At 43.5% G+C, this 18,900-nt stretch overlaps 1 protein-coding gene across 4 annotated transcripts in view; it reads left to right on the forward strand.

Moving 5' to 3' along the window:
- Nucleotides 1–17,638, forward strand: part of GAPcenA (GTPase activating protein and centrosome-associated) — a 127,671-nt gene extending 110,033 nt beyond the window's left edge. For all 4 annotated transcript variants that reach the window (XM_070524831.1, XM_070524829.1, XM_070524823.1 and 1 more), the window contains 3 exons: nucleotides 4,707–4,790; nucleotides 8,538–8,795; nucleotides 13,965–17,638. In XM_070524831.1, the coding sequence (XP_070380932.1) occupies nucleotides 4,707–4,790; nucleotides 8,538–8,795; nucleotides 13,965–14,111 (489 nt within the window). In that variant the 3' untranslated portion in view covers nucleotides 14,112–17,638. The remainder of the gene's footprint in view (nucleotides 1–4,706; nucleotides 4,791–8,537; nucleotides 8,796–13,964) is intronic.
- Nucleotides 17,639–18,900: the final 1,262 nt, after the last annotated feature.

Here is an 18,900-nt window from a genome sequence, read left to right on the forward strand (position 1 = left end):
ACTCTGCGGCATCGATTTGCATTGCCGATGCTGTGATAAGGACGCACGTAAAACTGGTGGCACACATTTGGGGGAATGGGGGGGTGGGTTGCAGGTGAGGCACGAAGCTAGATGGCAATGAGAATGCTGGCCTCAGGTTCCCATGCTCGATCTTTTTATGCACTTGTGTGATTTACACTGTGTACTGCATCATGTTACCGCCGGCACTGTGACTTTAGCAATTCTGTGGTTCTTTTTTTTGTTCATGCTTTATTTTTATTTATTTTTAAAGTTGGCAAAGCAAACAGCACTCACTCAGACTTACTCACAAAATATTTCTTTTGCTTAGGGCTCATTCAGGCTCACCAAAATTATACTCAGCCGGGCTTACTCGGACTCACTCACCAAAATTTTGCTCTACCAGGCTCACTCGGACTCACGGGTTGGTCTGAGTTTGAGTGAGTAAACTAACCTATGGGCCAAACAGCCAAGGCAGTGTAGCTGGGACAAAAAAATTGCCACTGGCTGCTATGGCGGCGAGCAGCAGACTGTTGCAAGAAGTTTGCCACTATACTGATAAACTTATACAAGTGGCTCATTGGTGATCGGGCCTGAGGTCGCATGCGTGGGCTGGCCAGACTAAGGGCCGTAGGAGCGACATTTGGGTCTGTGGGTGATCAGCCAACAACTACAGTGAGCATGCCTGCCAAGTTCATCTGTGTGTTTACTAGATGGAACAAGTAAAAATTGCACATAGGCAGTAAGCACGAAGCTGGATTTGCACAACACAGCCTAAACTGCAGGAATTGCACTGTCAAGGTCAAATGCCACATCTGCACATTGCAGCATCACGATGACATACAATGGGGTAATGCCCACATGGCCTTGATCATCACAAAATTTCAAGTAGATTGAACTAAACACTGACCATAACCATGTGAATTAAATTTATCTACTAGTGGCCCTGTAAAAAATAAATGAACCTCTTGCTCCTTTTTATGAAAATATCTGCATAACAGTATAAACTGTTTCTTAATATGAAGAAGCTGATTCCATCTTTGCAAGTAAGCCCACCCCCACCCCCCTTCTCCCCCCCCCCTTTTTTTTCTTGTGGCTGGTGAGTCAAGGTTTTATGCAAATCTCACAATTATTCAAAGTATTCACTTACTATTCCATTTGGATTCACCTTGAACCAAAAAATTGACATTCGCACATGCCTACTCTTCTGTGATTGTGCATGAAGTATCTTTGTGTGAGCTCTATTAAGCAGCGTTACTGGCAACGAACCCATGCTCTGAATCAGGCAGGTTTTCTCTTGCACAGAATATAGTGCCCTTCGAGCTTGTAGACATAAAGGAATTGATCAAAGACCTTTCAAAGCAGGTTTCAATTGTCATTCACACACACATTTTTCAACAAACATGGATACAAACATACCGAGTGTTCCTTTAGTACCTAAATATTAAATGGCTTTGGTGTTATAATACCACATCAAATTTGACACTATTAGTGTGCTAATTTATTACAAGATTAGAAATAGACGAAGTGATACTAAAGGCGAAGCTTAGATCTATTAAATTGATAGATGAGTGCCTTAAATGACAGGTGCATTACTGTTTCCAAAAGCAGATTTTCTAAACAAGAAAATGACCTAGCAGGAAAAAAGAATGGCACTACCACTTTGTAAATGCAGAAAACCAGCACCTGTGGACATGAGTCACCCTGGTTATAAATTTTAATGGGAAATTATTGAGAGTAAAAAGTAAATTATATTCAATTTAATCATGAGAGACAACGCAGTTTGGCCAAATTTTATTGAGTTTTTCTACTAAGGAAACTGCCGGTGTTCATACCAATTTGTCATTGCTATTTGCGGGATGTGGCACCCTCTTCCGTGCCACTCTTAGACTGGCAACGTGCACTAGCACCCAGCAGGACATGACCTTTCAGAACACCAGTGCAATGTAGGATTTGTGCACAACTCTGAGGTATGTATACCTCCCTCCATTTTCTTAGGTGATTTAATTTCTGAAAGAGACGCGCTACCTTCAGTTTCGAGCAACTAGTTCGTCTTTTGGAACTGGGCAGATGCTCTAAGAGTTTCAGTAATGTACCGTGTCACAATATTCATGCTAGTTCTCTTCAGTGCTGCAGACTTTATAAGCAGCTGCAGCAGTGAGTAATGTGAACACTTGCCAGAGTGTGTTTATGTGCACATCGTCACCTGCTCGTTGTGAGCATGTTTTCTCATGAGACCCACATATGAATTTATGATGGATGGATGGATGGATGCGAAACTTTAATAAGGTCCTGAGGTACGCGACTCAGCGCGCTGCGGGCCGCTCCCACGTTGGGACAGCCAAGCCTTGTCCGACCGCCGCATCGTGGGCCCTCTGGACAGCCCATAGTTGCACCCCAGCATCAGGGCTCTTGATAGCGGAGAGCCACTTGTCTTCATTGATTTCTTCCGTGCCTCGTAACGAGGGGCAACGCCAGAGCATATGATCTAGGCTAGCGATGTCATTGCAATGCCTGCAAGAACTAGTGGCATAGGTGTCGGGATAAATTTTGTGGAATAAAGCCGGGCTGGGATATGAGCCTGTTTGCAGTAATCTGAGGGTCAATGCCTGCGCTCCATTTAACTTCTTGTGTGGAAGGGGAAACTCTCTCCTGCCGAGATAAAAGTGCTGCGCAATTTTGTTATATGTGGTCGGTTGATCTCTATTCTCCACCGCTGCGGGCCGGCGTTGGAGTTCTCCATGGTCGCGGAAAGTGAGACCTCGCGCCTTGGAGTGGGCCAGCTCGTTGAGGTTTCTGCGGCCTCCCGTGATGGATCCCATGTGAGCGGGGAACCACGTGAGAGTGTGGGTGGTGATGGTTTTGCCGTCGAGGATGCGACAGGCTTCCTTACACACGGCGCCAACGCTGAAGGCGCGGATGGCTGCCCTGGAGTCGCTGAAGATATTGGCATGTCCGTCGTCCAGGAGGGCCAAGGCAATGGCCACTTGCTCCGCTGCACGCGACGACGTGCTTCGTACCGAAGCCGCGTTAACGGTCGAACCCCTGTGGTTGATTGATACTACCGTGAAATTGTCGCTGTTGCCATACTGGGCCGCGTCAACGAAGCAGCTGCCGCCAGGGAGTTCTGTTGCGCGGCGTAGGAGCGCCACCGCTCTGGCCTTCCTTCTTTCTACGTTGCGCTGGGGATGCATATATGAAGCAAGGACAATTACCTGTCGACAGTTGTAAGTGGGTAGGCTGTAATAATCAATAAAAATAAACAAATTGCATTAAGGTAATGGGTGTGCCATTTGTTGGGAGCATTTTGAAGCACCACTTCTACTGATAGTGTGATTCAGTAGCAGTGTGTCTTATTTGTCTTAAGCACGCTCAAAGCCAAGTTGCAGTCTTAAAAATGAAGGTGTTGCCTTGCTTACTCATTGTAGTCAAAGTGCAGCGAGGCAAAGTAAGAGCCTGTAGCACCATTTATTTGTTGTGAGAATTTGGCACAGGAACAATGACAAGTTTATGGTGAAGCTGGCAGGGAAGAGTGTTGCCATGTTTGTTGCTATTATTGGCATTTTAACCACACACGGTCCTTAAGTTAAGATGGATTTATAGCAAATAAACTGAAATATGTGATGTTGTGCACCATTTCTGGGCTAATTTGTGATATCTTATGGGATGAAACAGCAGGCTATCTTTGTTTTATAATTTTAATGCATTAGCATTCTTAGGGTATTTCACACACTTTTCGGGGGCCAAGTATCAATGGCGAAAACAATGACGAAAAAGATCTTTTAAATTTCTCCTATGTTGAGTGGAATAAAACCTGCGTCACAAGGGTTCATGAAGGACAGCAACCCATCTCATTAGCAAGCTGTGCCACAAATGTAATTGGTACGTGCCGCTTTTCAATGAATGCCTTTCATGCCAACACTTTAGCGAGCTGCGCCATGAATGCAGTAGGGATGCGCCACTCTTCAGTGGACCTCTCGCCAACTTAGGTTGCTGAGTATGTGCCGCTGTGTGTGTGGCAGGCGATGGAACAATTCTCAGCGTTCACAGACACCAGCACACCGTTCTTCTTGTCTCGAGGGACGCATGAAGCACCGCTAGTTGGTGTAGTGTGTCCAGAAAGGAGTGCAGGAGAGGAGCCTAGTTGCCGCATGATGTGTTTCTAGGTGTTTGCATGCACCAGTGCGTCATGTATTTTGGAGCCCACATGCAGGCTTCGCGGCAGCGGTGCTAGATGTCACCGAGTGTTCTTAGGGAAGCGTGAAACAGGAGTCTCTCTGCAGTACATGCCTCATACATAACTCGTATCGACAATGGCAACACGTTGGGTAGCTATATTGATGCAATCTTAAACACATTACTGTTGACAGTCATTGTATTACAAGGTAAGCACATTGACGAGTTACTCTGCTCCAGTGTGGCAGAACACGGCTGGCACTGCCTTGTTGTGCCTACAAGCTTTGAAAGTGCTGAAGGGAAATTCTGAGATGAGTGCTGGACTTCATGTTTACTTTTATTGACCCTTTAAACTTGGAAGGTTCTATTTGCGCCTCCCTGTATGAAGAAGTTGCAGTACTCAATTAATTATGATGGTCTTGCACTTCGATTTCCCAGTAAAATGCAATTTAGCCTGCCTTGGGGGATTGATTAAAATGTGCAACATTGTAATTCACAATTTCTAAGTTGAATTTTTCTTTCTCTCTTAATAGCTGAAGGAGATGTGCCGACGTGAGCTACAAAGAGCCGAAACTGAATCTGTGCGCAACACTGCCATCCTGGCCGAGTACAAGCAGGTTAGAGTATTTGTTTTGTTACATTGTGCATCCTAGTACCTTGTCAGCTGATGTGCAAAGCATTTTTTCTTAATAGGGCTGATTGCTAGTGGGATATCTAATTATTTCTAATTAAGCTTTCTTATTTGGGTAACTTGTATACACAATACAAACTATAATTTTGACAATTTTAATGACCATCACTCGTAAGTGTGCGCACATGTGTGCGTGCAGGTTGCTTTAAAAATAAAGAAGGTTACCAACTGCATGATGAACTTTATTCGGAATACTACATGCTGCAAAGGCTCTAAATATAGAGTGCAAGGTAAATTCAGAATGCACAGAAAGCCTGGCAGCCAGTCCAGGCACCCTTGCTCAGGGAATACATTGTTTGCCTCTTGGACCTTTTGCTGATTTTTGTGCATGTTACAATGTTACCGCTAGCTGGCACAAAGAACCACTGCAGCCGGCTTTTCTATTATTTTTACTTGTCAGGTCCACATGCTGTGGCACTCTACAACTAATACTTTGTGGCTGTTACACTTATATACATTTTCCTTTGTTAGTGGTCGGCATGTGTGCATGTGGTCGTTCTAGGCCCTGTCATTGTCCCTGCTGTTCCTTACTCTATTTCAGCATGGTCATGAACGTGGTGGAGATGTACCATAGCCTATGTGAAGGTGCATCACAGTGTCATTCTTGTAAGGCAGCCTGGAAAAATAGGCTATGGAAGAAGTTTAGTAGTTAAAAACATTTACTATCTTCGAAAGCCTTTGGGAGAATTATGCTAATCATGTATCAATGATCTTTTTATTCTTCATATTTCAGAATGTCTTATTTTGTTCTTCTTAAGTGTAGTGCCTTGTATATCTTCATTTGTAGATGTTCCAACTGGTACAGTCGATCCCAGGTACGCAAACCTGGACATATTGAATTTTCGTCTATACCGAACAGTCATAACATCCCCTTGGAAATGCCAATCAAAAGTACAGCACAGGGCTACACATGTATCGAAGTCCCACTCACCACCACACTCAGTGTACTATCATCGCGCGCTGCACAATGCGTTTCTCTTAACAGGACCTCAATGACTTCTTGCGCCGTCGGCAATAAATGCACTGTTTTGGCAAATGTTGGCAAACAAGACATTGAATCTGAAGGTCAGTACATGCCATGGAGGAAAAATTGAGCAAGGTTCGTATCTCAGTTTTGCTCGCTGCAAATAGGGATGGTTCTTGCAAACTGCGGTCATTCATTATTGGCAACAGCTGATCACACCGCTTATTCAAGAATACAAAAGGCCTCTCGGTTCGATACATATTCCACAAGAAAGTGTGGATGACACTCAGTCTTTTCACTAAGTGGCTCAAGCATGGGATGCTAAACTGGAGATGTCTGCACCGCCGGGCTTGTCCTCTAGACCAGAGGTTTCCATGGACAGCACTTTAGTGTTCACGAGCGGCAAAAGTGAATTCGACCCCCTCACTTAAAAGGATTTGTGCATTACAGTTTGGATTTGACAAACCCACCACATGCTACATCTGCACTTTGTGGAAAGACCATCACGGCAAACCACGCTGAATTAGTTGCATTCGTGCTTACAGGTTTTACAACTTACACGTGAGTGTGAATGGACTCGGTTGTTTATCACATTCAAAGCTACTTTTGAATCTAACAGTGTCTGGCTGGTTAACCGGCTGCCAACGGATAACGATCGGCTGTTTCGGCCGGGCACATTCACACATAATTTGCAGTACAGGCGTGCTGATGGCAGCACCAACGCATATCCACACACACCACTTTACTTCCATGCTGCATCCATTTCTACCTTATCCTGAATAAAAACACGCAACAAGCACTCCCCATGCACGTGACGTGCACCACAATCTCATGGCCAGGTGGCACAAGCTATTATGGCCAGTGTTGTGATTAGTATGTCAGAAGACAAATTCCATAGCGCGAGTGGCTTGCAACATTCATGTGCAAAAAACAAATAAACTTTGTGCATTTGACACGGCCTTGGAGAAATGAATCAGTAAATTCCCACTTTTCACAATCATGGGAAACTGTTCGAGATAAGTGGCATTTTCAGGTAAGCGTCAGACAGGTATATTCTGTATTTTGAATTATTGATGTATATAATTATTTCGTGTGATCCCCTTTGAGTTCAATATGCCCGGTATGGACTGTATGCACAATGTGCAAAATGAGATGTCACGAATGTTTGGTGCTCCTGCTGTAAGTTTTAGTGTTAACTGAAGAGCTGGTCACCCAGGATTCATTCCATAATGCACAGTAAAGCTTGTGGGTGTAATTTGCACAGTTTCAACAAACTCTGCTGGCATGAATTTTGTTCAATTCATTAAGTGCCACAGATGAGCTTTATTTATCTTGAAAATTTTTAGAATATCATGCCTAAGATGGGGGGGGGGGGGGGAGTCCAACTTGTCTGTCGCGCTCTGGCGTGCTCTTTAAGTGCTAAATGAAGCTCTGCTCGTCTGCTGTAATTTAGCATTGCAGTGAGTTCCTTCTATGGCTGCTAGGATGCCACAGACCAAATGTTGAGATAAATTTATTGAATAATGGCAGTTTCAGAATACATTTAGGCCGATATACAGCCATCTTGCATCCACCATTTGCAACTCATCTTCTCATTGCCATTCATCACAAGTGTCATGCGCTCTTTAGCCATTTCTGCCCCTTGTGCCAAAAAAAGAATATCCATCAATCAATCAAGCATGCATTTCATCTGATTTAGTCACCAAGCTCTGGAGGCAGTTTGATGCTTGATAATATTGAAAGCAATGGAAGTCATGCGAATTTGACAGACAGTGTAAAGGTCAGCGACGCTGACAACTGTTGTCATTCACTGTGGCAGTGGATCAAGTTGGATGGTCGTTACTGTCGCATTCTTATTTCACCTTTGTGGGGTCACCCTGTGTTGCTGTTGAGCTCATTAGACCTTTGAGTGAGAGCTCATGCAGAAATATGAGAGTTTGAGCTGTTCCCTCAAGCGAGGGCGGTCGTTATACCTGGGCCTCACCCATCTGACAGCACACCATCTTGTGGACTATCCTCCCACTGCATACAAGAAGGTGCACGATCTGTTGTAAAGACGGATGTAACACTGACACGCTGACACCATTTTCCACAAAGCAATGTGCTTTTGGTGTTGGGAGAACAGAGTGAAACTGCACATCATACCGTGTTTCAGGTGTATCATAAACAAGCAGCGTTCTAGTCTTAACCAACTAGCATCAAAGAGACACAGGATACTTTACGTTTACAAGCTCTTTGTAGCAAATGTAACAGAAGGGTCATGGTCAGATTAAATTAACTGAGTCCTCTATCTTCAAATGGTGCCTCATGAGTATGTTTTAATTCCACCTACAAGTTCTGACCTTAGCGTCTACACGTCATTTATTTAGAATCTGCAAAAAAAACAATGGTCCATTCGGATCTGGAATTACTACTACTACTACTACTATTATTATTATTATTATTATTATTATTATTATTATTATTATTATTATTATTATTATTATTACCTTTTTGGATGTGAGTGCTCAAAAGACTTTTGCTGCTGATGGTTACTCGTGGCGCTGGTAGTGAGTGGAGAAGAAAAGTGCATGCATCTGCACTCCTTCCCTGTACCTTCAATTACACTTTATGCCACATCACTTCCTCTGATGACAAACATGCAGCCTGTGTGCAGGCTTACTCGGTATATTAGGTGGGAAGGAGGTGACACACAAGATGGTTGTGCAGATCTGTCGGCAGCTGAGCGAGCAGCTGGAGCGAGAGCAGCGGCGAGCCAAGGAGTCGCTGGCAGCGCTGCAGGCCAGTGCGTGCCCCAGCTGTGCAGCGCTGCTAGAGCGGGCCATTGGAGAACAGGGCTGGCCGCAGTCACAGCAGCCATCAGGCGGTGACTGTGGCCGGCCCCAGGAAAGCGCACAGCTACGCCAGCTGGAGCTGGAGCTGGCGCAGACCAAGTTGGCCCTCGTCGAGGCTCAGTGCCACAATCAGGTACACTTGCCTAATTTTATGTTGCTGTTTGGCTAGTCCGGTCATTTCAGGTACCCTCTCACTCCCCTATTGCAGTAGTTGATCCTTTGCAGTCGCATGTCAGGAAGTCCCAGCCATACATGCATGCACTCGTATTTCAATAGCTCTCTTTTGCTTGCAGCTCCATCTCTCAAGAATCCGTTCAACATTCATAAGTTAAATTTTTGTGTGTCATTGTCATGGAAGAGCAATACATTTTCAAATGTGACATCTAACATCAGGCACATTAAGTGACCGTGCTCCGAACTCCAACGCCACGCACTCGAGTGTGCTCCAGCACGACACCTTTGGAGTGTAGCTTAATGATGATTTCAGACGACTGCGACCGGGAGCACTAACGCGTCATCTGACGAGTGTTATGTCACTTCTGCGTCTGCTATCGCATTTTGTGTGCTTTGTGAACATGGCACCTCAGACAAACTGCTGCAGTTCTTCATTGACAATGACAAGCTCGAGGAACAAGACATGCAGCAATAGAGGCAGCTACAGCAGTTTACATTTGTGATGCAAGTTGTTCGTGTTGCTATCAGGGGTACCACCCCAGATGAATAGCTACTGCGCTGCGGTATGCCAACTGGAGTAATTTATTGCCGATTGCAGTGAATTACTATAGTCTGTTTAAGGGGGTACCCCGTTTTTGGAGCGGGGTGCCCCCTTAACCCTTTCAGCGTCAATGACATAAATATAGGGTGCCACTAACAACTCCAAAATGGTTGATGCTGTATATTTACGGCGCCGTCTGTATGTTTAAAAAGCGCGCCTATTTCCTAACTTTTTTTCTGGCATGTGCTACCTCTATGTGGGAATACAGGGAATTTTTTTCTCACGTCTCCCTCTCTCTGTTTTCATTGCATGGTTTGTTTTAGAGTTAGTTTGCTCCTGCGCGTCTATATACTACCGCTCGCGAGTTGGCGCACACGTGGGTGGGCGGCGGTTTGGGTTTTGTTCCAGAGGCAGTTTTGACTTCTTGCGCTCGCAAAACTGATGGCTCTCTCGTTACTAATCACTCAAAGGGTGACTGCCTGTTTCTCGCTCATTCAGTGCTCATAGGGGTGCGCATAGGAAGGATGCTGCCGTGCGTGCGTTTCCTTTTCTTTTCCTTTTTCTTTTTTGGAGACATGCGAAAACTAATTGCCTCTGGTTGGTGATAAGATGAAGATTAGCGTAAGTTTGTCACACGTTTTGCTTTTTTGATGGGCAGACAACCACACAATTTTCTTGAGTCCGCTCACCTACGCAGTTCAATTAAGCTATGGACATAAATATTAGTGTAAGAGCAGGAACAGTTGAGAGTTGCAAAATATTCTCGTATGCACATTTTTTAAGCCTTAAGCTGTGTGTATAACAATGCTTCAAATCTTTAATTCTTATAAGTTTATTTCCTTTTGTATTGTTGTTCATGAATGAACAGTATGTATATACCTACGCAAAATATTTTTTTCTCACTTTACGGTCACCCTAGAAAAATTACGCACATTTTTTGTTTCTTTTTTTTTTCGAGATAGGTCCCTCAGAATTGGAATCTGCAAAAAAAAAAAAAAAGAAAATAGACCCTGGGCGGCCGCATATGGCGAAAACAATTTACCCTGAAAGGGTTAAGTCTACTCACATTTGTGGAAGGATGACGGTGTGTAACTGGGTCACGTAGTACATCAACAGATGCGTGTGTGGAGCGAGCCATGCACTTAGTGGTGCCTAAGTGCATGGTAGGAGGAGGTTTGAACTTACCTGCGTGCACAATGTATACAGATATTGCTGCTGTTGTCTCCTAATAAGTGCAAAACCTTGATTATTATTACTTTGGTGACTCAATAAGGACTGAAAAGAGAGTGTTGCACCGTGTTTTATTTTCAACAAGAGCTTGCATGGCGGTGTCCAGTTGCTCAACTCTGTCTCTCCATACGATTAGGGATGGGTCCCGATCGATCATCTACAGACTAACTACGTTCCTTCTTTCTCTATTACACATGCTATGTTTTTACACTTAGTTAAAATGCATGATTACAAAGAAAGTATCTATTTAATACATATTTGTGTACTGTGACATGCTTAATAACGGACCTCTAAAGCTGTATCATTAAGATTTACGTGTTTTTAGTAGCTATACCGTATTTACTCGCATAATGGTTGCACTTTTTTGTAAAAAAAATTGACACAAATTCAAGGGTGCGATCATTATGCTGGTTAAATTTCCCACGAATATACATTTTCTTTACATACACTACACTACATACAGCTACACAGCTACACAGCACTACATACAGCGGCAGCCACCTATTTGTTGGCCTGTTGTCATCCCGCGTTTGCTGCGGGATGACAACAGGCCAACAAATAGGTGGCTGCCGCTGTATGTGGTGCAGGACACCAAAACAAAAATGGCGGCCAGCGAAGCAAGCCAAACGCGCCGAATGCGATTTTTTTTTTTTCTTCTCGTGAGTAAATTACGTGCATTGAAACAGTTTCTTCTGTATCAGTAATGAATAATATCGTTAATATCGGCAAGTTTGCGGCAATAACATAGCCATGTCCACTTTGAGGGGACAGAAACAGATGGGCACGCTTAGCTGCCAGTGACATAGAAACTCAAGGGCCAACATGCTGTGGAAACTGCGGCATCTGTCATCACTACTATCCTAATACGGCACGTTTCCGCTAAGTGTGGGCGAATATCTTAGTTGTGTTACAAGCGTCGGCGTATGAATAGGATACACTTCTAATGTATCAGTGTAAACGTGGCTACTGTCGTTGCCGCTCGCGATTTATTGCTTGCCCACGAGTGCAGGTGAGAATACTCAGAAGGCACCTTTTTTGTTGTTGTTGACCACAACCTTTATAAAACCTACACATATAAAGGCAAGTTTGGTTGTACCTCTTTTTGTCATGGAAGTGCAGAAAGTGATGAAAGTAATCAAATGGGGCATCTACTTAATGTTTAGTACGTGCAGACCGCTTGGCTTGTCTATAAGAGTCGTTCGTGTAGCATTCGACAGATGGTAAGCGCGATCATTATTAGCTAGACTTGGCACACAACATATCGCTGTGGCAAGTTCGAAGTGCAATCATTACACAGGAAATTTTAAAAATCTAATTTTGACGGCAAAATTCAGGGGTGCGATCATTACGCGAGTGCGATCATTATGCGAGTAAATACGGCACCTTTGTGGCATCTGTGCTGTCAACAGTGCTTCCCAGAAGCGTTCCGATGCACTCTTGCTGTGCTAAAGGGAGTAAGGAGAGGAGTGTGCACTCACTACGTAATTTGATGTAAAATTAGCTCCACACATTGTAGCTTTAGTATACTTTATGGAGTGATAGATTTTCATGGCCACACTACTACTTGCATAGATTTGGCGGTATTAGGGCAAACTGAAAGGAATTACATTTTGCAGTTAGTATGGTGGCTTTCAACTCTAAAGACACAAGCTCAAATCCCTTATGTCCACAATTATAAAAATTTTCCCCTGTCTTATCTACATTTGTCAAAATTCCAACCTTTCTGTCCCTCAATGGCACAAATCTTCAAGAAATGTTTTTTATCTATTGTATACTTTCGAAACAGAACAGGACAAGGTCGAATGCTTGCCGGTGTGCATGGGTAGGCATAATATGCACATTAAAGAAACAACTTGCATCCTTATGTGCAGGTGGAAGACAAATGGTTTTTCATTTGAATGTGCATAAAGACATAGAGCCTCAGGGGTTGCACTTGGTCATTTGCCATCAAATGTCTCTTCTATGCCTGTTTCACAAGTACGTCTACAGCAATAAAATAGCCTCGTTACACCTTGAACGTCCCCTTTTCACATCACGCAAACTACATAATCACCTCAGCGTCACGTGCATCTTTGGTAACACAAATGCTTTTAACACATCCTCACTTCCACAAGCCATGCGGAAGATCATGTGAAATGATCATCCCAGTAATATCGCCTCTCATAATAACCTGAATGTATTTCATTACAAGCTTGAGGTACACTTTCTGCAATAGTGCTATAACATGGATTCGTCGTTTAAGTTCTTAATTTGTTTATTCTGTGATGTGTTGCATTTTCTTCTTCACTTGCACTCAAATGCTCTTTTAGTGTTTATTTTGCAAATGTATTCTGTTGTGTTGCGTTTTTTTTTTTTCACTTGTATTGGAACCTCGTTTTGTATTTTGCAATTTACTTTGTTGCATTGTGTTCTGATGTTCACTTGCTTCGTAACCCTTCTCCTTACTAGTTTGCTTGTGCTTTCATTGTAATAACTAGACCCCCCCTTACTCAATGACTGTCAGGCCTGTGAGGTATTTTTAAATAAATAAAATAGGTACGAAGTGCCTAGACATCCTGGTGTGAGCAAAGCACATCCCACCTTTATAGGCGTAGTCCCATTGCTCAAGTGGTAGAAATTTGTCGTGCTCTTTTCCCTTGGCTGATGCCAAGTTGCAGTGCTCTCCATACCTAGGCAGTGATGCCAAATGCTGTGAAGGAACTGTTGTCTTGCTAAATGACCAGTGGCAGGTGCACACAGAAGTTTACATGCTGTGGTTGTACATACATACAAAAAATAAAGCATTGTTGTCAGCCTGTCCACAACTGCAGAATAGGTAATTACCAGCTGCAGTAACTCATAGAATCAATGTAAAAGCAAAGCAGAGACATGGTACTCTTGCACTGAATTGCAGATGTTGTCTGTGCTTTGAGAAGTGCTTGGAAATACAGGTCTCAAAATTTTCACTGAAACAAAAACTTGATTGACTCTTTCAAACTCCAAATCTCCATTGGCAGCACTCTCTACAAGCAGAAAATGAGACTGCACCAAAGCCAAACCAGAAAGTGGAGTTTACACCACATATGTCTGTATCCCTGATGTCCATTCTTTCAACTTGCCAACAACAGTTTCAATAGACTTCCAGGATCATGAATTGCAACCAGTGGGAATTGGTTGCAATTTGTGGTTCAGGAAGTGTCCTCACTTTACATATGGGGAAAAATCACCACTCTCTGGGAATTAATTACGCCGTCGTTAGCATTTGGGAAAATGCTGGTGCTTGAGTATGTTACTTGGCACCTAAATAAGGCCATTCTCGCTCCTAACAGCTTTATATTATTCAATCTCTTCTGGGCATAATTGAGTGCTTTTTTGCAGGACTTGACTCATCAGCTGAGCTGTGCTTCAGCCGAGCTACAGGCATCTAAGAGCACCTGGCTGCACAAAACCCTTTCTTCTATTCGTGAGGTGGCCCGCAAGGAGTCTTCTGCTTCTGGGCTCACAAAAGAGCCCACGGTTCCCTGATGGAGCGAGTCTCTTGTGGGCTCTTGACCCACATCAGCAAAGGCTGTATCTACATCAACCATCAGGACAGCCACTTGATAAGACTGTATCTGGGACATTGGCCAGCGCACCAGTCTGCCCATACCTGAAGAGCCCAAGGCCAGGCAGTGAAATCTGACAGTGCCACAACAAACCGATAGTTATGCTTTGGAAAGGCTCACTGCTGACCCAGTCAACAACTCACAAAGGCTTTTGCTGATATTACCTCACGCTGCTACTGCAAAAGGGTGTAGTTAATAACTGTGGCAGCAACTTGGAAACTGACCACTGTAATGGGAACAGATGACATTTTAATCATTGAATTTGTCAATTTTGAGGACTGCTATAGTTGTGACAGCTTTCTTCAGTGACATTTGGAGGCAGTGAGCACTGCATCACTAGTCTTTTGATCTTGGTCCAAAGCACTAGAGGATGCGAATGTAGTGCATGTGATATGGGCATCCTGAAGGTGTTTGTCCTTTCATGGTTACCTCCTGCTGTGGGTGGTCTTAGAGACATAAAGCACTGTGGAATAATTACTCATCCTCCACTAAGGGCTGGCCAGTGCAGCAGCTCTGGCGATCTGAGTCTCTGTATGCACAGAACTTCGACAACTTGCCTTCAACAACGTGCAGCTGCATATCTGAAGCAGTAGTCTGCTTGCTTTTGGCAGTATGAACGTTCCCTCAACTCAAATGATGCCTACTAAACAAGGCTAATCTGTGCTTTGTCCCTGTGACTTGCTAGTCTCACTGATGTGACATTCCATTAGCTTGTTAGCTGTGACAGTCAGTCTTGCTAAACCTCCAGCACAACAATGGCCCAAGTTATGCACCATTTCAACAATGCAACATTCCTGTGTCACATGATGCTTGATGTGCAGTGGTTCTGTGACTGGAAGGCTTTAGGCTACCTGGACAATGCCCGGTGTTTGGTATGTTATGTAATGACAAATGAAACTGTAAAATTAAAAAGGCCTTTGGATGTGACGGTCACAAAAGGTGAAAAGCTTCAAGCTAGTACCATCTTTAATGTAACTGCGCTCTACCTGAAAGCCTGTACTTTTTTTTATGAATGAATACCACATGTAATGGTTCCTGTCTTAACTAACAAACCAGTACCAAAAGCTGGCAGAGTTTCAACACTGATACTTTGCGTGAACATTTTTATGTACTGCCTTTTGTTTGTCTCCTAATAGAAAGCTGTCTATGGTCTTCATAAAATATGCATCAACCTTTTCTGTCACGACAATACTGATGCAAGCTGCATTGCTCAGTCTGTCATATGCCATTAAATGGTATTGTACAGTATTAAAGAGCTTTTTTTTTATGTCATCAATGGCACACCAGGCAATAAAAGCCCCATGCTTCAAGCAATTCCTTTCATGGGCACCGAAATTTGTGCACTGAGATGCAAGGACTTCACTGTGAATAGCACTCAGTGCCTCTTGTTGCCTTGTAACCTGTGCTTCTGGGAGTTGCATATCTAAACATGTTATCAAAAAATTCTGGTGGGGAAACTCCTTTGCTATTTGGGTTTTGACTTTTCAAATGATCTGTAGTGCATTATTGTACTTGATTTCCATAACATGCTATGTTGTACAGATCAACATGAGGCACACTAATACTTGCTCCAGATGTTCAAGAAAGCTAGAGGGCTTGTTTTCCCCATCTGTTTGATCATGCAGTGCCCTTTAGGTGCATCCAAGGTATATTCACATTCAAGGTTGCAGTTTGTAATTTCATTTCCTAAAGCACTCACTTGTATTATCTGTTCACCGTTTATTTACATATTTCAAATATGTAGCGGTATTCATAGCCAATGATTTGCAATGCTTTTCTTTTGTGTGTCCTATAAGCATGAAATCAGTTCATGGGTCAGTGCCAGCCACCAGTTACTACTTATCGGTGCAATCTTGCCTGGTAGATTGTTCTAGGCAGTGGTGGAAACACTGGATGTTACTGTCATTGATTGCCTCTGTCTTTATTAAGTTTTGGTACTTATGTTAATAGGCTATGCACAGCAAAAGTTTTGTGCCGTCTCTCATTTAATGTCACCTTTATCTGTGCTGCCTCAGAGGTGTTAAGCATAGCTGCATGAACTAACAGTCAGCTACAGAGCAGTACTTTACATTCACTGCTAATGTTTATAAATGTTTGCCAGTTGTCTTTAGTGTGCACATGGCAGTGTAAATATTTATTATTTATTGTGCTTATATAGCTCATCGTTTCTCATGATGGGGAAAGCAGAAAAATGCAGAGAGCTGCCAAGGATGACAACAAAAAGACTGCAAGTGAGCATTGCAAGGCGCAAGTGCTCCATTTAGAGCAAAACTCCCATGCATTCGTGGTAAAATATGTTTTGTAGCAGCAGGCGATTTCCTGTGGAATCAACAAGCAGTGTGATCTGGTTAGTGACCGACTTCTGCTCTTATCTACCCTGTGTTTGATGCACCTGCAACTGCACAATGTTTTTATATAATTTTTGACACAGAATATGTTCTACATCTAATTCAGAAAAAGAAGTTCACTTGCATGGTGTATGCAAGCTACCTTAATTGTGATGGCAAAATGAAGGAATTAACTACCTCCATTTTGTCAGACAAATGCAAGGTGTCAAAACAGCTTGATGATGGGAAGTTTCTGGCACACTTGCGTACCTAGGCTTAGGTATTCACACTTCCTTATTAAAGCTAGCACTTGTATTAAAGGCTACAGGCTATAAGCTGCAACTTCAAGTCTACCACTGACGCAAGTATGTGAACAACAAACCTTTTCAGGGACCCCAAGTGTCATTAAAGTTGCAATAATTATAGTGGCAATGGTACACTCTGCATTGAAAAATTACAATTGCTTAGACATAAAAATGCTGCTTCCTCCCACTCCAAGAACAAAATCTCAAAGGTCCATGTTTTCCAAGGGTCTGTATTGCACAGTATGTCTGGTGGTTAAATCCGATGCTCTGCTACAGGTTTTACTGGAGATACCCGAGAGTTGAATCTTCTTGCTGTTCTGTTCCACAGTTAACATTGGTTTGTCAGCCCATGTCTTCATAACTAGTTTAGCTCTTGTTACCTAACGTGTTTAGCTCTGACCAATTTTTACAATAGGTGTGAGAAGAAAGAGTAGGCAGGACATGTCCTGCATTCAGTGCTACAGTCCCACTGTCCCAGCAGCTGTGTGTTTTGTCCCATTTTTGTGTCCCAGGCAACACCAATGTTTCATTAGCAATGTTGTCCTGCGGCTGCAGTTCTCTTTGACATAAGCAATGACACTGCAACACTGACACAACAAAAGATTGTTCCGCTGCATCACGAATAGCACTTCTTGAATGGATTTGATGGTTTGGTTTCAGGAGTCTAGCGACCATATACACCTGCCTGTCTATGACCCAAAAAATTAGATGAAGCCTGTGCTTTGCCAGATAGACCTGTGATCAGTGTCAAAAAGCAGAGAGCAACGCAGTATGCTCGCCATACATCGGAAATAAATCCAGCACTTTTTACACAAGCCTGCAAGCACCTCTCTTCAATATGTTCAAGCCACACACTTGACTCGGTATATTCCTCAACCAATGTGAAAGAAAAACTCGACTAAGCAGTGTACCTGACCACAAGCATGGTGCATTGTATGTAGTATGTCTTTAAACACTAGTTAACTCTCTCTCCTCCTCCTGCATCCATGCAGCAACCCTGCCCACCTCGCTTTGTGGTCCAAGAAATCTGGTCAGTTTAAGCATTAGGCAGAGAGCTTTTTCTTTGCTGCCTTCCAAAAGTATTTCAAATGCATAAATTTAATGGTGCTTACGAGCGGGCAATTAAGAATACTGAGAAATGCTCAAAAGTGCTGTTCTACGGGCTCGCACCAGTATTAGTGGGAGCCAAGTTCTTGGAACGAGCCCTTGTGGATGCACTTGTGCACTGAAATTAATACCGAGCCCACTACACGGCTGTTGCTCTCATTGACCAGTGTAGCTTTAGGATGTAAAACTGGTCATACTCCAGCAACCGTTATTCCACCAGTGGCACACGGCTTCAAATGGTGAGTATGGCTCTTTGATTGCAGTGTGGCTCGCGCATCATAGTAAGGGGCACAGAATACCTATGGAATGGATCGCAAAGCAATAAGCAAGCGCACTTAATGAAGCACTGCTCTACTCTGTTGACACTGTCGCAAAGCTGTCCAGTCTATGGTGTAGTGCAAAGCCAGACTGCAATACATGCATACTCCAGTTTGGCTGCATCATCTGCAAGCTTTGTGTAGTGTACAAGTTAGCATACTGCTTCAACCATTTCTGATATTTCTTGTGCGCGAGCACACAGCTACTTCCAAATGCATTGCTGCCCTGCGAATTTTTTCAAGAGAGTACACTCTGAAAAAATGACACCTTTTGGGGGCTTATCTTGTCCCACAACGATAATCGTCGTCTGTATTGCCGGCGTTTCCTTTCTTTAACGCTGCGAGCCCGGTACTTCCCAGTCGCGAACGGTTTGCGCGTTATTGGTGTGACGAAGCATTCTCAACAGGAAAGTAGCGAGTGCCGTGTTTTGAAGAAAGGAAACGCAAGTAAGGCAGACTATCGTTGTGGGACAAATATACACCCCAAAGGGTGCAACTGTTTTGAGAGTATGTATGTACACTCTAAGAACAGTTTACACCCTTTGGCTTGCCCCTTCTGCCACACAAAAATAATCGTCATCTGCCTTGATGCGTTTCCTTTCTTTATCGCTGCGAGCCTGGAACTTTCCAGTAACGAACGGCACGCGCGTTAT

The sequence above is a fragment of the Dermacentor albipictus genome, chromosome 1 (assembly GCF_038994185.2).
Source record: "Dermacentor albipictus isolate Rhodes 1998 colony chromosome 1, USDA_Dalb.pri_finalv2, whole genome shotgun sequence".
NCBI classification, from domain to species: domain Eukaryota; kingdom Metazoa; phylum Arthropoda; class Arachnida; order Ixodida; family Ixodidae; genus Dermacentor; species Dermacentor albipictus.